The 26,794-nt window shown below is 46.1% G+C and overlaps 1 protein-coding gene across 2 annotated transcripts in view; it reads left to right on the top strand.

Moving 5' to 3' along the window:
• Positions 1–26,794, top strand: part of Lrp6 (LDL receptor related protein 6) — a 79,662-nt gene that overhangs the window by 12,948 nt on the left and 39,920 nt on the right. For both annotated transcript variants that reach the window (XM_090324490.1, XM_090324489.1), the window contains exons 3-9: positions 3,280–3,477; positions 7,647–7,843; positions 9,700–9,831; positions 13,934–14,330; positions 15,227–15,398; positions 24,456–24,672; positions 25,667–25,956. In XM_090324490.1, coding sequence (XP_090180616.1) covers positions 3,280–3,477; positions 7,647–7,843; positions 9,700–9,831; positions 13,934–14,330; positions 15,227–15,398; positions 24,456–24,672; positions 25,667–25,956 — 1,603 coding nt within the window. The remainder of the gene's footprint in view (positions 1–3,279; positions 3,478–7,646; positions 7,844–9,699; positions 9,832–13,933; positions 14,331–15,226; positions 15,399–24,455; positions 24,673–25,666; positions 25,957–26,794) is intronic.

The following is a 26,794-nucleotide window of genomic DNA, read 5'->3' as shown; positions in this document are numbered from 1 at the left end:
TATTAAACACTGCTCAAACATATCACTCCGTTAAGTGAATCTGGCTTGTGTTTTCCTGTATCTAATGTTGGAAGAATGAATGAGATACGACGATGAGTATAAAGAAAGAAAATACACTTGTAAGCAAAACCAGTACAGCAAATAGTTTGTTGTTCCCTGATTTTTTTTAAAATATTAAGAACATAATTAAAATGTTCCAATATTTGGCTCTTAGTTTTGCAGATTACAACATCAAAGTGTAGCTATTTTAAGTGACTAGCCCAAAGTTAGGCAAAGAGCCATTCTTCCACATGTCAGATATTCCTATTAATTATTTTGCGCTGTCTTTATTCACTTGAGCTTAAAGCATAGTTGGAAGAAGAGTAGACAGACAGAATTCTTAAAGGACAACCCCATGGGATTGAGGCTTGGACATCCAGTTCCTGAATGAATCAATAGCATCTTGAAGGCAAATCAGTGAAGCGTGATTTTGAAGATAGGAAAGGCATGAAGGGGTTTGAAAAGAAGAGAACAACGTATGCTGAGATAATTAAGTTGCATTTGAGCAGAGCTATGATTCAAGTGTTAGAGCAACAGCCTTGAGCGGAGAAGCTACGGGACAGTGCCCAGGCGCTAATGCTGGTACAAAAAAAAAAAAGGCTGCATTTGAGAGACAGTAATTGATTTGGAGAAGAGGATTCAAATGTTGTGGTCATGTGGCTTTGAGGATGACTTTGGTAGTGGTCCTTAATACGTTGATCTGGAGTTTAAATTTGCTTTGGGTAGAAGAAAAGGAGTTCCCCACAGCTTCTAGGTTAGATGTGACTCACATACCACAAACCACAAAATTCATTTTTTATTTATTTATTTTTTTGGTGCATGGTATGTCTGTGTGGCCTGTTCTTGAGCTTGTAATTCTCCTGCCTTAGCCCCCTGTCTTCTCATTTATCTGTGTCAGGCAAGGTTTGTTTTTCAGATGGTATAATAATGTGTTCACCTCTGCAGCTGAAGCTTAAGCCCCCCTGTGTTACTGAGTCACTGGAAACGGGCAGGGCTGTGGTTCTTTAACTGCACTTAGCAGTGTTAAATGTAGAGAAACATTATTAGTCCTGCAGTTATGGCATGTGCTTCTTGTACTGGAAAACTTTAACACGTTTTGACTTAAAACAGACTCTTAGCTGCATTTGTTTTACTTTTTCTTCCTGTTCTGGGTGAACTCAGGGCTAGATGCTGTCCCTGAGCTTCTTTTGCTCAAGGTTAGCTCCCCACCTCATGAGCCACAGCACCACTTCCATATTTTTCTGAGTAGTTTATTAGAGGTAAGCGTCTGACCGAGTTTCCTGTCCAGGCTGACTCTGAACTTCAAGCCTCAGATCTCAGCCCCTTGAGGAGTTAGGATTGTCGGTATGAACCACCAGCACCTGCCCATCTCTTAGCTACACATAACTGATAAAATTTCTTTTACATGGCTCCTGCCTGTGATCTCAGCTACTCTGGAGGCAGAGATCAGTTGTAGAGTTGAGTTGTTCCTGCATCTCAGTATCCTGTCTGATCAGCCAGAGGTTGAAGAAGACCTTCTCCCACACCTCAGGCCCCCAGGGGTTCCCATCCCCCACTTTCCTTTGGATCTGTTAGTCGATGGAGGAATGTTTTCAAGGCTGGCAGCTTAAGGTTTCAGGCCTGCACTCCTCCTGTAGCTAGCCGGTTTCTCCCTGGTGTCCACTTGAGAGGAGCAGCCTGTACCTGCCCACCGAGGAACCGTCAAGAATGTGTGCCTGCCCACTTAGCAGGGCTTGCAGGCCATCCCTTCTAGGGCTTTCTGGCACATTCCTGGCTGACACAGCACTCTGTCCTGCCGTAGCCAGGGTTCCTGATGGTTTTGACAGTGGTAGGCCTGTGTTTTTCCACAGACAGCTTTCCCCAGTGGAGCAGCTGCCATGTCTGCCCTGTATAGAACTTCTGGGCTTCAGCACTTGTTGATGGGGATGGGAGGCTTAGATGCTAACATTTTTCATGAGCTTTTTTGTAGCTTTTCTGAATGAATTGTTTCTTCTAAAGTCAGTTTTGTCTTTTTTTGTGTGCTGGTACTTGAGCATGAACTCAGTCCCTTGGGTTTAAGCTGTCACTTGGCCTTTTCACCCAAGACTTGTACTTTACCCCTTGAGCAACAGCTCCACTTCTGGCTTTTTGGTGGTTAATTGGAGATGAGTCTCATGGACTTTTCCTGCTTGGGCTAGCTTGGAACTGTAATCTTTAGATCACAGCCTCCTGAGTAGTAGAGATTATAGGTGTGAGCCACCAGTGCCTGTTTTTGGGGAGAGGAACGGGGGCTCCTTACTATACAGCTCAGCCTAGTTCCTAACTTGAGGTCCTTTGCCTCCCTTGTGCTGATGGGGGGGGGGCATGTACCTCCATGCCTGGTATGCTTTATTTTTATTTATTTATTTATTTTTTGCCAGTCTTAGGGCTTGAACTTAGGGCCTGAGCACTGTCCTTGGCCTTTTCTCAAGGCTAGTGCTCTGCCACTTGAGCCACAGCACCATTTCCAGCCTTTTCTGTGTATGTTACTAAGGAATTGAACCCAGGGCTTCATGTATGCAAGGCGAGTACTCTGCCACTAGGCCACACTCCTGGCCCTGTTGTCATTATTATTATTATTTTTTTTTTTTGCCAGTCTTGGGCTTGGGCTCAGGGCCTGAACACTGTCCTTGGACTTTCTCAAGGCTAGAGCTCTACCACTTGAGCCTCAGCACCACTTCCAGCTTTTTTTCTGTGTACGTGGTACCGAGGAATCAAATCCGGGTCTTGGTGCATGCTAGGCCAACACTCTACCACTAGGCCAAACTCCCAGCCCTTCATTATTGTCTATTGTTTTTGACCAGCCCTGGGGCTTGAACTCAGAGCTTGGGCTAGTATTTTGTTTGCCACTTGAGATACAGTGCCACTTTCTGAGTATGTGGTACCAGTGAATCAAACCTAGGGCTTCGAAATGTGAAGAATCGCCTAGCTTCCCACAGAGCGATGAGGAGAGCCAGAGTCTCCTACATTTTTCCCCTTCCTCCAGTCTTCCTCCTCCCTGTGACCCTCCCCTAAAACATACCAGTCATTTCACCTCCAGCTTGTAAAAGTCTTCAGGTCCCTTCATGTTGCTCTTAGAGCCCCCCCACCTCCACCCCACCCAGTATGGTCTGGCCTTTTCCCATCATTCTCTAGCTTAATGTTCCCGAGAGAACATTCATTCCCTGGTAATGATGATTACAGTGTTCTGCATTAATAGTTGTTTCTTTAAAATGATTTTAGGTTCATGTACTGGACGGACTGGGGAGAAGTGCCAAAGATAGAGCGCGCTGGAATGGATGGTTCAAGTCGTCTCATTATCGTAAACACTGAAATTTATTGGCCAAATGGACTGACTTTGGATTATGAAGAGAGAAAGCTTTATTGGGCAGATGCAAAACTTAATTTCATTCATAAATCAAACCTTGATGGAACTAATCGGTAAGATACTATGTAGTTGTTTTTCAGGATTTAAGAAAATGATGTTGATTTGATAGACTCATGGAAGTATAATGCCTAATTTTCCTTTCTAATTAACTTTTGTAGGAAGGGGATTTCATTGTGACTTATTTACACATGTATACAATGCATACTAATCAACCTCTGTCCCTATTTCATTCACTCTTCCTTTTTTTTTTTTTTGTTTGTTTGCTGGTCCTGAACTCAGGACCTTGGGTGTTATCCCTGAGCTTTTTTGCTCCAGGCTAGTGCTCTTGAGCCCCGGCTCTTCTTCTGGTAGTTAATTGGATATGAGAGTCTTATAGACTTTTGGGTTTTTATGTGCCCTGGCTGGCTCAGATTTCAACTTCCTGAGTAGCACTGGTGCCTGGCAAATTTTTGGATTTTTAAGTGATTATTTGTAAGATTGTAATAGGCATTTTATCTAAATTCGCAGCGTAACATTAACTTAATATTGTCTAGAATAGTTTGATTTCCTTCCATTCTATGGTACCATTGTCCTGTGTATTATTTTTTTTTAACTTGAGTGATGTTTAATTGCTTATACAATCTTTTTTTGGGGAGGAGGGGTTGGTTATGGGGCTTGAACTCTGGGCCTGAGTGCTGTCTCTTGAGCCATTCAGCCAAAGGCTGGCACACTTCCACTTGAGCCACAGCACCACTTCTGCTTTTCCAGTGGTTAATTGGAGATGAGAGTCTCAGAGACTTACATGCCAGGCTGGCTTTGAACTGCCATCCTCAGATTTTAGCCTCTTGAGTAGCTAGGATTATAGGGATGAGCTACCAGTGCCTGGCTAATAGCTTATACAATCTTAACAGATGTTAAAAGAAAGTAAAGAACATATTCCTAGAAGCTTTTGTGTTAACATATTTTTTTTCTGCATTTTTATTCTTGAGTGCTTGTATTTTGGTTTTTTCAATTTGTTTACCTCTTCCTGGTTCAATGTGGGTAGCTTATATTTAAGAAATCATCCATTTTTACTAGATTTCGTACTTAGTCATAATGGACTTAATTTCTTGGATATCAGTCATGATTGTTTCCGTAGGGTCTCTAATCTTGTTTATTTTAGTCTCCCCTCTCCTTTTTTTGATTAATCTTGCCAGGGGTCTGTCAATTTTGTTGACTTTCTTTTTTTTTTTTTTTTTTCCAGTCCTGGCCTTGAGCTCAGGGCCTGGGCACTGTCCTTGGACTTTTTCTCAAGGCTAGAGCTCTACCACTTGAGCCTCAGCACCACTTCTGGCTTTTTTCTATGTATGTGGTACCAAGGAATCGAACCCGGGTCTTCATGCATGCTAGGCAAGCACTTTAACCACTAGACCAAACTCCCGGCCCTGTTGACTCTTTCAAGGAATCAACTTTTTGATTGATTTATTTTATGTATAATGGATCTTATTTCAATCTCTGATATTTCTGATTTTATTTTTGTTATTTCTGTCCTTCTACTTGTTTTAGAATTAACTTTTTCTTGTTCCTCTAGGTACTTCAGTTTCTTGTTTAGGTTATTTAGAGTACTTGTATTTTGAAAGAAGTCTTTACTGTGATTTGTTCTATTTCCATACATTTCTAATATTTTATTGTCTTTGGTGAGATACTCTATAATTTTCCAGTCCTGGGCCTTGCACTCAGAGCCTGGGGGCTGTCCCTGAGCTTCTTTTGCTCAAGGCCAGCACTCTACCACTGGAGCCACAGCTCCCCTTCTGGCCTTTTCTGTGTATGTGGTATGGAGGAACTGAACCAAAGGTTTTGTGAGAAGTTCTCTACCTCTAGGCCACACTCCCAGCCCTGGCAGCTGCACTTCCTTTTCTTTTTTTAAAATTTTTCTGGCTCTGTTTTCTTCTTTCTCTCTCTTTTTTTTTTTTCCTATACACTGCCTCCATCATTTTTTATATTGGTCCACTTACTTTTCTTCGCTTGGAGGCTCTGTTTGGACAGAAGCCAGGGGTCCTGGTTGACCACTGGCAGTGGGGTGAAGGACATGGGTGTCTATAGTGGTAGCACTGGTTCAGCAAACCTAGGTGTTTGCTGTCTCGTATCACTTTGTTGCGTCGTCAAGTGTGGTCTGTCTTAGATTTACGATGCCCTTTTCCTAATTTCTTCTGAGCTGGTAATACGAGTTGGGCTTTTGTCTGTTAGCAGTTTTGTACAGCTTCTAATGTCTTGGGTTCATGCCTCTTCAAAAGCTTGCCTTGAATGTTGTTGAATGGGTTTTCAGTCTCTCCCCTGTCACTCCCTCCCCATCCTGGGGCTCAAAATCTGGCCACTGTCCCTGAACTCCTTTTTGCTCAAGGCTAGCAGTCTACCATTTGAGCCACAGCACCACTTCCATCTTTTTCTGTGATTAATTGGAGGTAGAGAATTTCACAAACTTTACTGCCCAGGCTGGCTTAGAACTATTATCTGTCTCAGTCTCCTGAGCCACCAGATCTCATGGGGGTTTTAGTTTTGATACTTAACTGTGGAGATGGCCAAAAGCCAGAGCTTCCACCCTTGATGCCATCTTTTCAGGCATTAGAAGAATCTCACCGTGATGGGGAAATTCTCTTCCAAGGCAGGGTTCATGTGTCCAAATGCGAGGCAGGAGTCACGGGGTGAGGCTATAGAATGATTTATTATGGACACAGGTGGGCCTTCAGGGATGGGGCAGACTGTGGGAGCAGCGCCAGGAGCCGGAAGCAAGTAAAGGTCAACTCAGCTGGCATAGAGTTTGGAAGGAGCCCCTGGCAGGTCCTGAGCTCTGCAGAGAAGTCTCTGCTGGAGAACTGTGACAGTGGTGGAGTTTGGTAGCGAGTCAGGAATTGGTAGCACTCAGTACGTGGCATGTTCACCGCAGTTGCCACGGCTCTGGCAGACCGTGGAAACACTTGCCCTGTTTTCAGGAGCTGTGGACGGGGGAGTGTCCCAGGAGTGACTTGGTTTTCAGTGAGGAGCCAGGGGTTAGGGCTGCTTGGTAGTCTACAGAGACATGAGGCAGAGATTGCAAATGCATTGTGGTTCAAGAGGTAGAGCACCAGGCTTGAGCGAGAAAGCTCAGAGACAGTGCCTCACCACAAAATGAATCCCCTGAAGACAACCTGGCCCCTCTGCACCATGATTCTCTGTTTTTCTCTCCTCAGTAGCATGTGTTCTCCCCGCCCTCCTTCTGGGCTGAGCCACTGGAAAACTTGAGCTTATTAAAATAGCAGAGCATTTCTTTCCTTGGATAGTCTCTCGACTGAAAACATGGCTTACTCACTATTCCAGAGTGTTCATTAGTATTCTGTGACACGGTGGAGTCCTGCTTTATGCCCTTCTCCATTGTATGAACCGCATTGGAGAGTTCCAGGTCTGCTTTGCCTTGCAAGCGTAGCGTGCCTTGCCCCTGTCAGGATTTCTGGCAGCCTAGAGTCATCTTAGGTGATCATTGCTGGAACAGGACCAGTTCTTCTTGGCTACCTGGCGTGTTGTGTCTCTTCTCACACAGTTTCCAAAAGCCATGAGAAGTGACTGAAGGTCCAGGCTCAGGGTCTGTGTTCTTCCACATCACCCAGGATGAATCTGTAGCTCACTAAAATCTTTACTTCCAAGCTGGGCGCTGGTGGCTTGTGCCTATCATCTTAGCTACGCAGGAGGCTGAGATCTCACGATTGTGGTTCAAAGCCAGCACAGACATGAAAGTCTATGAGACTTTTACCTCCAGTTAACCACCAGAAAACCACAAGTGGCACTGTGGCTCAAGTGGTAGAGTGATAGCCTTTGGCTGAAGAGCTCAGGGACAGCACCCAGGCCCAGAGTTCAAGCCCAATGACTGAAAAAATCTCTGCTCCCCAATGTCCACTGCAACCCTGGCACCTTTCATGTTGGCTCACTTTCTTTCTAATGACAGAGCTATGGGAAAGGATAAGAGAGGTGAGTGCAGAGCCAGTAATTGGGCAGGGGTGCTGCTGCTGCTGTGCCAGTGCTTTGGCTTTTTCTCTCTGGTGAACTTGGGGCCTGCTGCCAAGTTAGGGACCGTCCTTGAGGACTGGGTTGGGGCTTTGGCACACATTGAAAACATATTTGGATTTACCATGTGAATTACTTTTTGTCACTGCGTGTGACCTAAAGATACATTTTCTTCAGGGTTTGTATTTGCTATGAGGATGAGTTTTAAGTTTTCCTTTTGTGTTGACAGGCAGGCAGTGGTTAAAGGTTCCCTTCCACATCCTTTTGCCTTGACGTTATTTGAGGACACATTGTACTGGACTGACTGGAATACGCACTCCATTCTGGCTTGCAACAAGAACACTGGCGAGGGTCTGCGTGAAATCCATTCTAACATCTTCTCTCCCATGGACATACACGCCTTCAGCCAGCAGAGGCAGCCAAAGGGTAAGTGATCCTAGTTCTGAGTTGCAAGTGGCTGCATCACTGTAGCAGCAGTCTGCCATCTGGCAGAGGAAGGAGACACCCAAGGAGCAGAAGGAAAAGCACAGGACCAGGAACAGGTCCCTGCAGAACACCTTACCCTCTCCGAGGTGGCCCAGGAACTCACTCACTGGGCAGGGCCCAAAGACGATGCTTTCATGTCATTTCCACTTACTCGTATTACTTTTCTCTGTGCTCACTCTAGCTAGTGGATGTAGCTTCCTAAGCTTGGTGGTAAAATACTGGTTTGAACATCTCTATACACACCTTCTTCTGTTTGCTCTTCTGTCTTTTCTTCCCTCTCCCTTCCCCCCCTTTGTCCCCTTTTCTCCTTTCCTCTGTCCCCCTTTTTCCCCCCTCTCCCCCTCCCTCCCTCCTCCCCTCTCCCCCTCCTCTCTTCCCCTCCTCTCCTCTTCTCTTCCCTCCTTCTTCCCCTCTCCTCCCTCCCCTTCTCCCTTTTCAGTTTTGCTTCTATTTTTGGTTACCCTTGACAGTAACTTGGGCTGTGTCTGCTAACAGTGATCTCTTATAAGGGAGGAATGAAATAAGGTTTAAAAGGAGTAGAAGGTTAAGTGTTTGGCACTTGTGTGAAAATAACTGGCTGGCTGTTTCTGAACAGACTTCAGATTCCGTTCCAAAGCCCAGTTCTTTCCATTCAGGGAGACATAATCAAATACTGGAGTCTGATGATCACAAGCTCATAAAAACATTTAAAAATTATTCCCTGGTACAAAAGAAAATATGTAGTTACTCATAAACGCCCTAACTTTCATGGTCAATTCTCAGCACCCCCCCCCCCCACAATAATATAGTGGATCCTTTGAGAGTTGGCACGGATCTTTCATATTGCTTGTTTGCTTCTTACGTTTCATGGTCTCCAGCTCATGCGGATTCATTGATTGATCGATTTTGTGCCAATCCTGGGCCTGAGCACTGTCCTTGGACTTTTTCAAGTCTAGAGTTCTACCACTTGAGCCTCATTATCACTTCTGGCTTTTTTTCTATGTACCGAAGAATTGAACCCAGGTCTTCGTGCTAGGAAAGCACTCTACAACTAGGCTAAACTCCCGGCCCTCATGCTGAAATTTTCTATGCTATAATTTGAATATATCCATATCCCGTGTTTCCACAAATCTGCTAATTAGCATTTATTTACTTATTTGTTATTTATTTATTAGATAGGTCTCACTTTTGTCATCCAGGCTGGTCTCAAACTCAATTCTTGCTCAGCCTTCCAGGCATTGTGATGCAAGAACAAGAAGGCCATCAGGCTGGCTTTTGTATATTTAGTGTTTCCTTTTTTTTTTTTTTTTTTTGGGTCATGGGACTTGAATTCAGGACCTGAGCACTATTCCTAAACTTTTTTTGTTTCTACTTCCGGTTTTCTAGTAGTTAATTGGAGATAAGAATCTCAAACTTGGCTGCCCCAGCTGACTTCAAACCAAGATTCTCAGATCTCAGCCTCATGACAAGCTAGGATTTCAGGCATGACCACTGGTGTCCTGCTAGTTTCTCTTCTTTTAACCTATTCTCCTTCGTCCTAGGGGCTAATTTCCATTTTTAAAAAATGTTTTACTATTAATTTTAACTTGTAAACTTAGGGCAAGGCTCTTATGCTTTGCTTCTTGTTTATTTATTCCCTTTGGTGACAGATAAAGGCTCTTAGCAAGGTTGATGGTTGAACATGAGGTGGCAGCCATGTAGTGGCTGATGTTTTGTTTCTTATTTTGGTCACATTGTGGCTGTTAACCTTTGTGTACAGGGAGTGAGGGCGTTTGCCCACCGTCCTGGTAGTAATTGATGTGATTTGCATTTGACAGCTACAAATCCATGTGGAATTGATAACGGTGGTTGTTCCCACTTGTGTTTGATGTCTCCACTCAAGCCTTTTTATCAGTGTGCTTGCCCAACTGGGGTCAAACTCCTAGAGAACGGGAAGACCTGCAAAGATGGTAAGCTGACCTTATCCAAGAAGAAAACAATCTGTGACAGCAATTGCTTTTCTTCTCAATAATAGTACAAGCTCTACAGATTGCAGTCATGCTCAAATGATTATGGTACAAGGAGTGTCTTGTGTGTCACGCATCTTTTTTTTTTTTTTGCTGGTCCTGGGGCTTGAACTCAGGACCTGAACACTGTCCCTGCCCTCTTGGGCTCAAGGCTAATGCTCTGCCACGTAAATCACTGCATTGAAGATCTCCATGAACTTTCCTGCCTGGCTGGGTTTGAATGTCCTCAGGATTACAGACATGAGCCATAGTGCCTGGCCCTGTGGCATCTTTTTAAATGCTGTATTATCAATTAGTATGTAAAGTAACAGGCTTTTTTTTTTTATTTTTTAAATGCCATTCTTGGCACTTGAACCTCAGGGTCTGGGTGCTGTCCTTGTGCTTTTGTGCTCTAGGCTAGCATTCTGCTCCTGAACCACCATTCCACTTTCAGTTTTTTTGAATGGCTAATTGGAGATAAGATTCTCACTTCCTGCTTAGGCTTTGAACTGTGGCCATCCTCAGATCTCAGCCTCTTGAGTAGCTGCAGTTACAGATGTGAGTCATGTGCTTAGCTCCTTGATTGGTCTCTCCCCTACCCCCAACCCCTGGGCCTTGAACTCAGGACCTGAGCCCTGTCCTTGGACTTTCTCAAGGCTACAGCTCCACTTCTGGTTTTTTTCTATATATATGGTATGGAGAAATCGAATCCAGGTCTTCATGAATGCTAGGCAAGCACTCCTACCCCTAGGCCACTCTCTCAGCCCTCCTTGATTGTCTTTTAATGACAGAGAAGTACTTTCCAAAGGAGGAACAATTCCAGATTGGATTCTTTTTTTTTTTTTTTTTTTTTCTTTTCCTTTTTGGTTGGTTGTGGGGCTTTAATTCAGGGCCTGTGAGTGCTGTTCTTAATGGTTTTCATTCCAGGCTAATGCTCTGCCACTTTGAGCCACAGGGCTACTTCTGATTTTCTGGTGGTTCATTGGAGATGAGTCTCATGGACTGTCTTGTCTGGGATGCTTTGAATCCTGGTCCTCTAATCTCGGGCTCCTGAATATCTAGGAGTATAGGTAGAAGCTACTGGCATCTGGATTGGACTCTTTTAGAGTAGGTTCTTTTCCTGCTGACAGGGCATGCTTCTTCTTAATTCCCCGAGGGGAGAGGATGTTTATAGACATAGCTATTAGGGCATGTTAGGGGACTTCTGTTTAGGAAGAGAATATACAGGTCTTCTCTTTTTCCTCTTAATGAGGGTTGATCTCCATTCTTCCCTAAGGATCACTGTGTATTTTCCAGTGACCAGCAAAACCTCCTAAGGAAACCATTCTCTGTAGCTTGAAAAGCAGAAGGCTTTATTTCAGTGTGCCGGAGAGTTGCTGGCAGGCAGGTCAGGTAGATTGTGTTCTGGATGTTTGTTATGGCTTGGCATTGATAAATTATCCTTACAGTCAAAGGTGAAGCTGGCTGACTGACTCTTGTCAGGTGGTTTCCATGGCAAACCATAATTTGGTTTCAATTTAAACAAAAGGTTTTTGTAACATTGCTTTTCTGTTTCGAAGTGTAGCCTGACATTAAAACAGAAAATTTATTTTAGCAATAGGAGCTTGCTTTGTCTCGGGGCTATGTAAATGTTCGTGTTTAACCAGTGTTAAGTTTTAGGTGTTTATTTGGCCAGTAATAGTATTGTCTGGACCACTGTGCTCAAGTGGGCAGCCGTGACTCCTCCCTGTGCTCAGTGTGAGCCTGCCTCGCATGGCGTCATCCTATGCGCATGGCGTCATTCCTGTGCAAGGCCTGCATCCCATCTGGGTCTGTGTTTTTGCAGCCTAGAGGTCACGTTTCTGTGGTATTAGAACCAGACAGCTGCTGTGGAGAGGCATCACTCTTCTTCATACCCCCCCACCCCGTTCCCACTGTAATACTAGTGTTTTCTTTTGCACACATCTTTCTGGCTAGAAGGTTCTCTTCCACTTTCAGTTGTCAGTATACTATTTTTATTAGCATCTTACAGTTAGAATATATACATATGTACATATGTACATGTGTACATATATGCATATGTATGTCTGTATGCTCTGGTTTTGGAGCTGGAATTCTGGCCCTGGGCACTGTTCTTGATCTTTTGAGCTCAAGGCTAGTGTTCTACACAGGAGGCTGGGATCTGAGGATTGCAGTTCGAAGCCAGTTTGGGCAGGAAAGGTAATGAGACTCCAGTTAACCTTCAAAAAGCCAGAAGTAGAGCTGTGGCTCAAGTGGTAATGTGTTATCCTTGAACAAAACAGTTCAGGGACAGTGCCCAGAGTTCAAGCCTTAGGACCAGTATTAGTCCCCACCCCACCCCCCAAAAAAAAGTGGGGGAATACAAATGGTATCCTCATTCTATCATGCATTTATGGAATCCTTACTCGGGTTAAAGAAATTTCCTATGTAAATTTGATTGAAAATGAAAAAATTAAAGTTTTAATTTTTTATTTTAGACAATCTTGGGACTTGAACTCAATGCCTGGGTACTGTCTTTCAGCTTTCTCGAGGCTGTCAATCTACCACTTGAGCACAGTGCCACTTCTGGCTTTTTCTGTGTATGTGGTACTGAAGAATGGAGCCCAGGGCTTTATGTGTGCAGTGGTTGAATCCCCAGATCTTCTTGAGCACTGTGATCCGTTGACCGCTCTCCCTCCTGTGAGGCCGATGTTTTCTCTACAGCTGCCAAAACTCTCAGTTCTATCATGTATTCCCCAGAATTCAAGACAGCTTACTGAAGTATAATTTATACACTGTAAAATTCCTTCTTGTCAGACAGACGTGACTTAGTTTTTTTCAATACGTTTGCAGAGTTGTGCAACCATCACCGTAAATCCAGTTTTTGTAGTATTCCTGTTAACCGCAAAGATTCTTTTTTTTTTTTTTTTTTTGGTCGTGGGGCTTGAACTCTGGGCCACAGTACCACTTTGTTTTCTAGAGGTGAATTGAAGATAAGAGTCTCACGGTCTTTAGTGCCCGGGCTAACTTTGAACTGAGATCCTCAGATCTTAGTCTCCTGTGTAGCTAGCATTACAGGGATGAGCCACTGGTCCTGGCTTTAACCACAAAGATTCTTGCCATAGATTTTTTTTCTTTCAACCTTAAAAATACCCTTCTTGAGCAAAGAATTTGTATTCTCTACCTCCTTACTCTTTTTTTTTTTTGCCAGTCCTGGGCTTGAGCTCAGGGCTGAGCCCTGTCCTTGGACTTTCTCAAGGCTAGAGCTCTACCACTTGTGCCTCAGCACCACTTCTGGCTTTTTTCTATGTATGTGGTACCGAGGAATCGAACCCGGGCCTTCGTGCATGCTAGGCAAGCACTCTACCACTAGGCCAAACTCCCGGCCCCTCCTTACTCTTTTAATATGTATTTTTTTAATTTATTTGAACTTGGGGCCTGAGCATTGTCCTTGAGTTTTGCACTCTCCCGCATGAACCATAGCATCACTTCTGGCTTTTTGTATGTGTGTGTGGTACTGAGGACTTGAACCCAGGGCTACGTGCTTGCTAGGCAAGCAAGCACTCTACTACGAGGCCATGCCCCTGGCCCCTCCTTTAATGCTTTAAGCTCTTAAATACTTTTAGCTCTAAAGTTATTGTTATAGTGGGACTTGAACAGAGAGCCTCATGCAGTTGCTCATGGCGGGTGCTCTGCCACTCCAGCCACATCTCCCGCTATTTCCTAGTTCATTAGAGGTAAGAGTCGGGTCAGTTTGTCTGCTCAGGCTGGCTTTGGACCTTGATTCTCAGATCTCAGTTTCCTGAGTAGTTAGGCTTTTATGTGTGAACTACTTGTGTAAAACCATAATGATTACTGTTGGCTGCGCTAATTCTGGAAGCTATTGATGGAGGTGGAGAGTGGGCAGAACTGGGTGTTGGGATGGTCCAGAGCTGTCTCCCAGGGGCCCCCTGCTCTGCACATCACTCCATTTCCCACCCTGGAGACAGCTGGCCTCTCTCACTCGGTTGCTCCTAACTCGGAAGCGGTTCCTCGCTTACTTAGAACAGCTGCGTTTTTCCTGTCCCCCCATTTTTCTCTACTGTAGGTGCAACGGAACTATTGCTTTTAGCCCGGAGGACAGACCTGAGGCGCATCTCTCTGGACACACCAGATTTTACAGACATGGTTCTGCAGGTGGAGGACATCCGCCACGCCATCGCCATCGACTACGACCCCGTGGAGGGCCACGTCTACTGGACCGACGACGAAGTGAGGGCCATCCGCCGCGCCTTCCTCGATGGCTCTGGCAGTCAGTTTGTGGTCACTGCTCAGATCGCCCATCCGGATGGCATTGCTGTTGACTGGGTGGCACGAAATCTGTACTGGACAGACACGGGCACTGACCGGATAGAAGTGACGAGGCTCAATGGGACCATGAGGAAGATTTTGATTTCGGAGGATTTAGAGGAACCCCGGGCCATTGTTTTAGATCCCATGCTTGGGTAAGAAGGCTGCAGATGGTGACTCCCTGGCCCCTCTGTTTTCTGTAGGCGCTTGGGCACAGCTGCTCTGTGGTAGGAAGGAACTTTAGGTTGGCTTACAGGAAACAGCTCTTTCATGAGACTATAGCAATTAAATACAACCCCAAGGTAAGGATTGGTTCCTGCAGTCCTTTGGCTTGAATATTTTTTTTCTTTTTAAATTGAGTCCATATCTCGACTGTTCTGAATATCAAAACTTTTCAAAAATTATTTTTAGAGCTCCTCTCCTTGTTCCAGGTTTAGTTTCACCCATTTCCACACTTACCGGGGAGAACAGATCTAATTCCCAGCCTTGTAAACTGCTCTGCTCCTTCTGTAGCCTTCTTTGTATGTGTGGCCTCTCTGACCACAGGCTGGGGAAGGAAGTAGGCGTTTTCCTCAGGCATCACCTGTTCCTGTTGGTGTGACATTTCTCCTGAGGGTGAGCGAGCAGAGTGGCCTGTCTAGAATCGGTGTTCACCCAGGGCACAGAAACCCCAGGGGCCACAAGAACCCGCTGCCCTGCAGGAAGAGTGACCTGTTTGGAGAATCTGGTTTGTTTTCTGAAAATCCCTGCCAGTACACAGATGACGCATCACTTTAGAATGGGGAAGTTCATGGGAAAAAAGTATAAATTGTTGAGAGAAACATAAACAAGTAAAAATGGAATCTCATTATTGGGAGCCATTTTCAAAGCCAGTTCTAGAAAACACTAAAATTGTCCGCAGGCTCAGGTACCGCTGTGACATAGCTGGATGGTGTAGGTGCCTCTGGCTTTCAGAACTCTGTCCGATGGCTGTGAAGAGTGACAGGAATGTTGTGTGTGGATGGAGCTGACGTTGCCCTACTCTTAGCTCACTATCTGTGTACTTCCATAGGTACATGTATTGGACTGACTGGGGAGAAATCCCGAAAATTGAGCGAGCAGCTCTGGATGGTTCTGACAGAGCAGTGTTGGTTAATACTTCTCTTGGCTGGCCCAACGGTTTAGCCTTGGATTATGATGAAGGCACGATATACTGGGGAGATGCCAAAACGGACAAAATTGAGGTTTGTCACTCGCTTTTCATGCTAACACCAATTTTACAATGGTTTCTGGGTAGATAGTAATTTGTGGCAGATTTTCTTACCTGAACAGTTGTCTTGGGTGTTTTATTAGAGGAATATTATTCAACCTTCACATTCGTAGTGATAAATGGATTTCTAACTTACATTACGTGGGAAACTAATGTTGTTTCTGGTCTTAAGAATTTATGTGAGTGATTTTCCTCATTTTGGGTAAAGCCACTGCCAAAACTTCCTAGAGGAAGTTTCTAGAAGGATGTTGGTGGGGCATATGCTAAATATGAATAGCTACATACAGCAAGATGATCTAGTGTGGCTGGCTTTGAACTCTCCATTCTGCCTCAGCATTCTGAGTGCTGGGATTACAGACATGAGCCACCACATTCAGCTGCAAGCAATTTTTAAAGTGAATTACGTATTACAGGAGAGAGATCAGCCAAAGTTTGCAGAAGATATTTGTCAAGTGACAGAATTAAGTTTGTGCAGTCAAATAGAATTATAGTGAAAATAGCCAGTGGTAAGTATTTATCGCAGTGCTCTGGAAATGGACCATACTCTCACTATCGAGTGTGAAGTTTGAAATTCTCAGTCTTGAATCAGGCTGTACTAGAGGTTTTATAGCTCACATCATACTGAATTATGGTCTTGTTTTTCCTCTGAGGGTTGCTGGAGTCCTCATGTAAGGAATGGCTTTGAATGGCTCTTCAGAGAGCCTGTGCATGTATCAAATGGGTAGGGATTTGGACAGAAAAGCTGTTATTTTAGAAAGGTAATCCTGAGGCATGCCAGGGACGTTAGCGGGAATGGTGAATTAAGCGGTTTTCCCTCTGGAGTGGGAGCTTGGAAGTGCAGAAGCCCTTTAGTATCCTACCAGGCCCAAGTACTGAGAATGGCACCTCTGTCTTGCAGCTGGTTTCCATTACCAGCACATTCTGCCCTGTGACATTTTTCCGTTTGTGTTTCACCCAGTTCCCCTCCTCTACATTAGGTCTAGGTCCATGTTTGAGGCTTGATGAACAGCTGGGGGCAGTGCTAACGAGACAGTGGTGGTGGACTCCCTTCCAGATTGGCTGTTCAGGTGGGCCTCTCCAAGTGGAGCCGCCACCTAATTCCCAGAGGGGTGCAGAGGTGCCCCAAGGCAGGCAGGGCCAGCCCTGGTGCCCCAGAAGACTAAGGAGCCAGTGCATGGCATCAGAGAGACTAACCAGAAGACACCGGCCTTGTGTCCTGCAGAGTGTTTTTCACTTCTGAAATTTATTCAGAACCACTAATAATTCAGGAGGTGTTCAAGTAAAGAAGTAACAATTTATGGAGTGACAGTGTTAGGTACAAAAACAGAGACCTGGTTTATTACATAATGTTTATTAAGCAGTTTGCTTGTCTTGAGTACCATATACTTTAACGTTAGTATTCATTCTGGCTGCTTTTTCTGTCACCTCGAGCCATTCACCTGTATCTGGTGATGTCATTGCTTCCTCACCCTGTTTTCCTTTTCCAAGGTGCCGGAGCCCTCACACCTGCTGGTTGTTCTGGGGTTGTGGTGTGAGGCTGAGACCCAGGGCCGTGCATGTGGGCTGCATTCATTCCCGTGTCAGCTTGCCCCGTAGGCCTCTGTCCTCCAGGTTTCTGCACATGACTGCCGTCCTTTGTCCTCTTCTGACCGCTTGTTTGCCGTTAGTGGTACAGTTCGTTTCAGCGAGCTACACAAAGGTGGCTTTATTCTCTCTGCTGGAGATTCTGGAGACCTCTCCTAAGTCGGGATTCAATGGTTTTGTTGTTTTTCTTTTCATGAATAGTCTGGAAAGTTTGGAGAGTAGGTGCTGTCGCCTACCTGTGCAGGCATCCACCCATGTGTGTACCCACACACACACACGTACGTACGTGTGCACCCCCACCCCCGTCCTCTTCCTCTCTGCCTCCTCTCCTGAGCTGTGCCGCCCAGGCTCACTTCAGCCTCCTGGACGCAGGCAGCCCTGAGCCCCTGTGTGTGCCCCACAGCACCAGTCACATCATTTGAGGAGGAAACGGTTAGCTCTCCATGGAAACTAGCCGTGATTATAGAAACTGCATTTACCACTGCACCCTTTTCTTACCATTGAAAACGCTGGAAGAGATAGGTTATCTCAGAAAGCTTCTCTTCCCCAGAGGCTTTTGGGCTAGCCTCTGGTTGTGTAGCAGCTGATCCCGTGGTGCTGCTCTGAGCTGAGACAAGCTCCCTTCCTGTCCCTTCTCTTGAGAAGGGCTCTGGCATTGCTTGTCGTGTCTCCATCCTGGGCTGTGCTCGCCTCAGGACCACGCTGCACCTGTTGATGGATGGTGCGTTTGGATTGGCGGCAAGCCCCGGGAGAGCTCAGCTCCGGGTGCCCTTCACTGTGGCTGACTCGGGCCCCCCTCGCCTCGAGGGACCACGTTCCTCCTGCTCCTCACTCTTTCTCCAGTAGTCACGTGGCCGGCAGAGGGGACGGGGAACCCTGGTCTCCAAACTGATGGTTGCTTTTATAGAATTACAGAAGGGATAGATGGATCACCCACCTCTGGAAATTGGGGTGGGACATTGGTGCCGCTGGCTACTGCTTCAGTAGCAGTGTGAGTGTGCGAGGCTGTGCCGCTTCCTCTGCCTGTCAGCGCATGGTGGCCACTCACCTGTCGGTGGTGCTTCACAGGAACTTGCCGGGACCTGTGAGGCTGCTCCTCATTGCTCTGGGGTGATTTCATCGCCTTTATGAAGGCTCCTTCTGGTTTACCCCTCTGCACCAGGTTCCCGCCCCTCCTGACCTCAGCTCTGTTGTTTAGGGCTCCTGTGTTTGCGTGCCTGGCTGGTGTTCTGCTACTTGAACCTTCTCTCTAGCCTAGTTTCTTTTTTGCTGATTATTTTTGCTGGACTTTTCTATCCAGGCTGGTTTTGAACTTCTTTCCTCTGGATCTTAGTCTCCCAGGTAGTAAAGTTTACAGTGTAGGTGCAAGCCACTGGCACCTGATTTTGTGGATGATGATCCTCATCTCCTTCTCTTTCTCTTTCCCCTCCCTCCCTCCCTCCTTCCTCCTCCTCTCTTCTTTCACGGGTCCTGGGTCTTAAACTCAGGGCTCAGGCCCTACTGTCCCTAAGCTTTTGTTCTCTATCACTTTAACTGAAGCTCCAGTTCCAGCTTTTCATTAGTTAATTGGAGATAAAAATCTCACAGCCAGGGGGTGGCTCACACCTGTCATCCTTGCTACCTGGGAGGCTGAGATCCGAGGATCAAGGTTCACAGTCAGCCCGGCACTAAAGGATCTGAGACTCTTCTCTCCAGTTAACCTCTAGAAAGTGGGAAGTGGGGCTTGGCTCAAGGGGAGGGCGGTAGCCTTGAGCTGAAGAGCTCGGGGACAGCGCCCAGGCCGAGTTCAAGCCCAGGACCCACAGGAAAAAACAAACAAAACCCTCATGGACTTTCCTGCCAGGGCTGGCTCTAGACGGCGGTCCTCAGCTCTCACCCTCCTGGGCTGCTGGGACGACAGCCACGGCCATCAGCGCGCGCTCTGGCTTTGTTTTTGAACATGGTAGGTAGCTCAGGCCGTCCTGAACTCACCCTTTGATTGCCTCTGCCTCCCCAGTGCTTGGTTAGCTTGTGTTTTCTTGAGGGTACTTTAACACTTGAACTCAGGGTCTGAGCACTGTCCTTGGGCGTTCCTCGCTAGCATTCTGCCACTTGAGCCACAGCACCACTTCCAGCTTTTACTGTGTATGTGATACTAAGGAATGAACCCAGGGCTTCGTGCATGCCAGGCCAGCACTCTACCACTAGGCCAAACTCCCGGCCCCACTTTAACACCTTTTAACTGATTGGGAACATTGTATCGACAAAATGATACTGTCACCTCTAAATTTTCCTCAAAGCCTTTCCTCTTCCTTCCTGAGCTTCTGTGGACAGTGCGACAACACCTGGTAGTTAATGGGACAGGGGCAGGAGAAGATGCCCTGTCTAAGAGTATCTGGACTTGTTTGAAATCTTAGTTAAATTTCCTTACTTTAGAGGCTACAATAGCTGTATGTTATTTTGTCAGATCGGATTTTTTTCTGGCATAACTTTTTTGGGGTGGCAGAAAGGGAGACTATTAACATTTAGTAACCAAGGAATTTTGAATAAAGAGGGTATTATTGTCTAGTCTAGGATGTGTGCTGAAAACTTGGCATTTGGTGAATGTTCTGTTTTATATTCTAAGCCTGAAATTGCAGGGCTATGTTTTTCTCTGATGACAACTTCCTCTATTTTATCAACACCCTACCTAATAAGGAAATTTTTCCCCCCCAAGGATTATTTATTTTTAAAGGAATTTCTTTTCCTGGCATCTTTAATCTGTGTATTGTGAAAGTCTGTCAAAACTCACAAGGACCTAGTTGTGGTGCTTTTTCCTGCTGTTGGTTTCTAAGATTAATCCTGTCTTAAGAAATTGTAATAATATAATTACCTATTGTTGAGATAAAGCTCTCCTGCTTATATGGCAAGTATCAGCAAGTACTTCCTTTTGAGTCTTTGCCAGTTTACATAATATCTAGAGTTTCTTAAAACTGCGTATATGTCTTGTCTGAGAACCCTTCAGGGATTGTTTCCATGGCTGTGCCATGCTTTACACACGCATTTCCTCATATCTCACGAGATTCCACCATGGGGGAACGACTGGTTAATGCTATCTGACCTGGATTTGGAGCTATGTTCATTGAGTTGTATGCTGTTGGTCCCAACAGCGTTTCCTGACAAAGCTGCTATACCCACAGCTGCCCACGTGGCGGGGGGGGTCCAGTCATGTGCTGCCGTCTCCTTATCCACTTGCCTGCCTCGCACAGCGAGTTTCAGGAGTCTAATGATAGGTGTGCTGACCTCTCCTGAATGGCCACAGCCACCCCTGCGCCTCGCTCGAGGGCTTCCTCCCCGGAAGGAGCCTGGGTACTTCTGCCTGTTGAATGAGCATATCTGATGCAGGTTGGTGCTTGGAAAGCACGCTGGTAACCAGGCTTGAACTTGCCCTCGGACCTTTTTTTGTTTGTTTTTACTTTTTGGTCCTGGAATTTGGGGCTTTATATTCCTGAGCGTCGGTTTTTATGTCATACTGGAGATGGACCACAGACAGGCTCAAGGTCCTTTTCCCCTTGAGCCACATTCTGGGCCCGTTTTTCTTCAGTGTCCCCTCCCCTGCAGTGTCTTGCCTTCGCGTTAGCTCTGGGCTGGCTGCCTTTCTCCTCAGGTCTCTGGGAGGAAGTGCTGGCTCCTCACAGGTCACTCGGTGTTGTGCACTCAGGGTGTCCACGGCTAGGGTCTGTTCCTCGCGATTGTTTCCTTGTGGCACGGCGTGTGCAGCCCCTCAGCGTGGCCTCAGTGCCCTTTTCACACGACTTGCTTGGCATTGTAGTAAAACTTACATAGTGTAAGCATTGTCATCTTGCTATTTCTTTTAGTTTGTCAATCTGATATTTGTCATGGGGCATTTGTTTGGCCTAGTGGTGGAGTGCTTGCCTAGCATGCACCAAGACCCAGGTTCAATTCCTTGGTACCACATACATAGAAAAAGCTGGACGTGGAGCTGAGGCTCCAGTGGTAGAGCTCTAGCCTTGAGAAAGGCCAAGGACAGTGTTCAGGCTCTGAGCTCAAACCCAGGACTGGCCAAAAAAAGATTCAAGTAGAGTAATAGTTCACTGTGCATACATGCATCGCATTTTGTTTAATCTATTCATCTGTGGCTTCTCACTGGCTCTTGTGGACTGTGCAACCACAAACATGCAAGTATCGTTTTAGGATCCGGTTTTCAGTTCTTTTGGATAGGGACTGTCAGTCATGGAATTACACTTTTTTATCCCTGTCAGTCATGGGGCTTGAAGCTTAGTCATCTTGCTTGCCTGCTTCCTCTCTCCCCCCTCCCCCTCCCCCTCCCTCTCTCCCTCCCTCCCTCCCTCTCTCTCTCTCCCTCTCTCTCTCCCTCCCTCCCTCTCTCTCTCCCTCCCTCCCTCTCCCTCCCTCTCCCTCCTTCTCTCTCCCTCCCTCTCCCTCCCTCTCCCTCCTTCTCCCTCCCTCCCTCCCTCCCTCCCTCCTTCTCTCTCTCTCTCTCTCTCTCTCTCTCTCTCTCTCTCTCTCTCTCTCTCTCGCTCGTTTGTTTGGTCGTGGGGCTTGAACTCTGTGCCTGGGGTGTTGTCTCTTGAGCTCTTCAGCTCAAGGACGGTGCTCTACCACCTGAGTCACGGTGCCACTTCCGGTAATTCTATTTTAAACCTCTGTCATTGTAAAAGCACTTTTTGGACAGCAGTGCATTCCAGCCTCATCTTGTGTTGTGCTTAGTTATTTCTCCAGAGAGCCTTGGTTCTTTTTAATGAGGATTATTTTTTAAAAATGTAGTCTGGGGCGTAAGGTGTGTTCATTAACATAGCAGCCTTCTTTTTGATACTTAGATGTTCCCATTATTTTATTCCTACTTGGGGTCCAGATAGACTGGATGTTGTTGGGTTTGTGGGGCCTCCCTGCTGTGAGTGTCTCCTGGAGCAGATGGCAGCGGTTACCTGGGCTTTGTCTAGAAGCCAGTGCTAATTGTATCACTCTGGCTTTAGAAAGACTTGGTCTGGGGAGTCTGCAAATGAGGGTAATCATTGTAAAGTTTATTCTGAGCAGTAACTTTATTATCAAGTTACTTAGTGTAAATATACTTGGTGTGCTTTTCACCATGAAAACCTCTTGAGTCCTCAGAGCTAGCTTGCCTTGAACTGAGTCACAAAGTTGTTAGCGTAACAGGACACCTGCAGAGCATGGGACTGTTTTCTGCTTCCCCTTGGGCTTTAGCAGGACTGAAATGCTGTTTGTCCAGAGTGGTGTGTGTGCACCAGTCCTGGGGCTTGAACTCAGGGCCTCAGTGCTGTCCCCGAGCTTTCGTGTTCAGGGTAATGCTGTTCCACTTGATCCACAACTCTGCTTCCAGCCCTTGGTGGTGGTGAATTGGAGATGTGTCTCATGGACTTTTTGCCTGGGAGAACCATGATCCTCAGCTCTCAGCGTCTGGAGTAGCTGGGGCTGCAGGCGTGGGCCGCCATACCTGACTTCATACCTTTCAGTTCAGGTGACTTTCCTGCCTTCACCCTCTCGAATGCTACCTTGCTTACTCTGCTCCTGTGCATTTTTATGCACATAGATGTGCACGTACTTATGGGCACATGCAAACATCTGTCTGCCTATTGCTAGGATTACAGTGACCAACTTTTAGGGAAGATTTAAATGCACCTTCTGGAGTGGTGTGGCGTCACTACCCCAGCTCACTGCATGCTTGGTGCTGGGCTGTCTGCTGCCCTTGGTGCCTCGAGCGTGTCTTGTCAAGTGAGGTTGGGTAGTAGACTGGCTGCATTCCAAGGTTTCATGGGTTATCCTGTCTTGGCAGTTAATGAGCTGGTGGAACTGCTCCCATCCTGGATGTGCTGTCTGTACAAGGATGCCACCACCTGACCTTCCTGCAGAGAGGGCCTGGCTAGCCTGTGTCTGCTTCCACTTTGGCCCACATTTGTAGTGGGGTTTACAGTATCTGGTAATACTTCTGAATAATAAACCAGTGCCACAGTGTGGTTGGAACAGCTGAAACCACTGGAGACTCTAGTTCAGATTTCAAGTGAGACTTTAGAAATGATAGAAGCTTAATTTCAGTTTAATTAAACCACTCTGGGGTAATATAATGAAGCTCTCTTAAGAGTTGCCAGATGTAATTAACACGTCAGTTTATCTCTTAAAGCATAAGGGTAATATTTGGAATTGCCTGTATTTTTTCACTTGTTCTAGATTCAGAATGTACAGACGGGAAAACTTTTAAACACTAGAAGGTTTTGTTTTTTTGGGGGGTGAGGGGGCAGTCCTGGGCTTGAACTCAGGGCCTGAGCACTGTCCTTGGGCTTTCTCAAGGCTAGTGCTCTACTACTTGAGCCACAGCACCATTTCTGGCCTTTTCTGTACCCAGGAATCGAACCTGGGTCTTTGTGTATGTTAGGCAAGCACTCTACCACTAGGCCAAACTCTTGGCCCCAGATACTAGGTTTTTACAAAGCAAGTAACTGATCTGAAATGGTTACTTGTTGAACTTAGGATAATAACGTCAGAGAATTGATTTATTGAGTCCTCTGTTTTCTTTCCTCCTCTCTTTTTCTCTGTCTCTCTGTCTCTCTCTCTCTCTCTCTCTGCTCTCCCCCGTCTGTCTGTCTGTCTGTCTGTCCGTCTGTCTGTCTGTCTGTCTGTCTGTCGTCAGTCCTGGGGCTTGAACTCAGGGCCTGAGCTCTTTCATTCGAGGGAAGTACTCTACCACTTTAAATCACAATGCTACTTGCAGTTTTCTAGTGGTCCATTAGAGCTACGAGTCTCACAGACTTTCCTTCCAGGGCTGGTTTTAGGTGGTAATTCTCAGACCTCAGCCTCTTGAGTAGCTAGGATTACAGGTGAGAGCCCCTGGCTCCTGACTCTGGCCCCCCTTCCCCCCAATTATCATTTGAGACAGTTTCACTATGTGTCACAGGTTGGCCTAGAACTTGCTATGTAGACAAAGCTGGCCTTGAGATCTCTTTTATCTCATAGGGGTTTTTTTCGGGGGGAGGGAGGTTGGGAGGAGAGGGTAATGATAACTGCTTTAATGAGAACAAAAATAAAAAGGCTGCTAAGTGGGAAAAGTCCTTAAAAAAAAAATCAGTGGTTTATGAGGTGTGTGAGTTTGTGGGAAAGTGTTTTCTTAGGTGTAAATAGGCAGAAATAAAACTCCCAGGATAAAACCAAACAGGTTGGAAAACAATATATATGGTAAAGTTTTTGTTAATATGTTCTATTTTTAAAAAAGGTTTGCAAACTTAAGGTGATGAGATTTTGAACTCTGACATGGTCAATTAACAGATTTGTCAGGATTCTTTGAATTGTGAGAGATTAGAGGAGAAGACGTGCGGTGTAAGCCTGTCTTGGGTGGTTGAGACCATTCTCAGTGACACCATTCTGAGTGGACTGGGACTTGTGTTTAAACACATGGGAAGCTAAGTCCGTGCTTCCCTCGCTTTCCCTCTTGAAGGTTATGAACACAGACGGCACTGGCAGACGGGTACTGGTGGAGGACAAAATCCCTCACATATTTGGGTTCTCCCTGCTGGGCGACTATGTGTACTGGACAGACTGGCAGAGGCGAAGCATCGAGAGAGTGCACAAGCGGAGTGCAGAGCGCGAGACCATCATAGACCAGCTGCCTGACTTAATGGGGCTAAAGGCCACAAGTGTCCACCGGGTCATTGGTAAGTCATTTCAAAACCTATTCAAAATGGGAACTGGAAAGAAGGGAAACCAGTGAAATTGTTGAGGTTTGAAGCGGTATAGAAATGGGTTTTTTTGGCCAGTCCTAGGGCTTGAACTCAGAGCCTGGGCTCTGTCCTTTGGACACTTTTTGCTCAAGGCTAGCGCTCTGCCATTTGAGCCATAGTACCATTTCCAGCTTTTTCCTGTGTATGTGGTACCAAGCAGTCGTCGAACCCCAGCTTTGTGCATGCTAGGCGAGCACTCTACCATTAGGCTATGCTCCCAGTCCAGTATAGAAGTCTGTAGTCCCTCCTTCTCTTTGTGGTAGTTCATTGAAAACAAGAGTCTCATGGACTTTTTTTTGCCTGGCCTGGCTTTGAACCAAGTTCTTCAGATCTCAGCTGCCTAAGTGGCGTGAGCCACCAGAGTCTGCCTTTTATCTCCATGGTCATAGTTCTGTCTGAACAATTTGTGCTGTACAGGCCTCCCCTCCTCCCCCATCCTGTCAGGTAAGTAATACATCTTATTATACAAGGAAGGTGTTTTGCCCTATTCACTCCTGTCAGTCTTGGTGTTTGTTAGAATTGAAACTCTAGATTGGAGCAGTAGGACTCATTGTGAACCAGATGTGTACTGACTTTTCTTGTTGTAGTTCTTGGGACTTGAACTCTGGGCTGGGCATCGTCCCTAAGCTCTTCAGCTTGAGCTACAACGCCATTTCCAATTTTCTGGTGGTTCTTTGGGGGTAAGAGTCTCATGGAATTTCCTGCCCAGGCTAGCTTTGAACCGCGATCCTCAGATCTCAACCTTCTGAGTAGCTGGGATGTCAGGCGTGAGCCACCAATGCCAGTCTATGCTGATTTTTTTTTTTTAACTTTCTTGATTATTATCTTTAGTTGTACGGGGGTCTTGTTCAAGCGTGTGTATTGACTTAAAAGTGGATTATGCTATGTCCGTGAGACTGTTCTGTTTTATAACTGATGTATCTTTTAGGTTCCAACCCCTGTGCTGAGGAAAACGGAGGGTGTAGCCATCTCTGCCTCTATAGACCTCAGGGCCCTCGCTGTGCCTGCCCTATTGGCTTTGAACTCATCGGTGACATGAAGACCTGCATTGTCCCAGAGGCCTTTCTTCTGTTCTCGAGGAGAGCAGACATCAGACGGATTTCTTTGGAAACAAACAACAACAATGTGGCCATCCCACTCACTGGTGTCAAGGAAGCCTCTGCTTTGGACTTTGATGTGACCGACAACCGGATTTATTGGACTGACATATCACTCAAGGCAAGCAAAGGGATTTTTAAGTATTGACCTTAGGAATTAAAAGGGAGAGCTTGTGTGTGTATGCATAGGCACAGGCATGTGGCAGTGCCAGCACTGGGGCTTGAACTCAGGGCCTTGTGTACTTCCTTGGCATTATCACTTAGGGCTGGCACTTTACCACCTGTTCTGGCTTCTTGCTGGTTAATTGGAGATAAGAATCTCAGACTTTCCTGCCTGGCCTGGCGTTGAAGTTGGGTCCTCAGATCTCAGCCTCCCCAGTAGCTAGGATGACAGATGTGAGCCACCTGAGCCCAGCTCGAATGACATTTTTTTGGGGGAGGAAGAAGGGGGAGTCGGTTGTGGGACTTGAACTCTGGACTTGGGCATTATCCCTGAGCTCTTCAGCTCAATGCTACTGCCCTACCCCTTGAGCCACAGTGACACTTCCATTTCTCTGGTGGTTGGTTGGAGATAAGAGTCACAGACTTTTTAGTGCCCAGTCTGGCTTTGAATCCTGATCCTCAGATCTCAGCCTCCTGAGTAGCTAGTATGACACATGTGAGCCACCCAGACCCAGGCTTTTTTTAAAATCAGATAAATGTCTTAAAGACACACGACTCTTGATGGGACCCCCACTTATGAGTTAAAGCCTCCTGTTTTCTTCTCTCTGGAATCCATGTTGAGATGTATGCTGGAATAGAGAGTGGAGTGCCCATCCTGGCAGCTGAACTTGGGGCCTCCCACTCACAAGAGCTCTCACACTGGAGCCACACCCTAGTGATGTTGCTTGTGGTTTGTTTTTCCCGTTGGGTCTCACACTTTAGCCTAGCCTGTCCTCAGATGTGATCCCCTTCACTTC

The sequence above is a fragment of the Megascapheus bottae genome, chromosome 35 (genome assembly GCF_031878675.1).
Source record: "Megascapheus bottae isolate mThoBot1 chromosome 35, mThoBot2.hap1, whole genome shotgun sequence".
NCBI lineage: Eukaryota > Metazoa > Chordata > Mammalia > Rodentia > Geomyidae > Megascapheus > Megascapheus bottae.
This window is presented reverse-complemented; position numbering and strand designations above follow the sequence as displayed.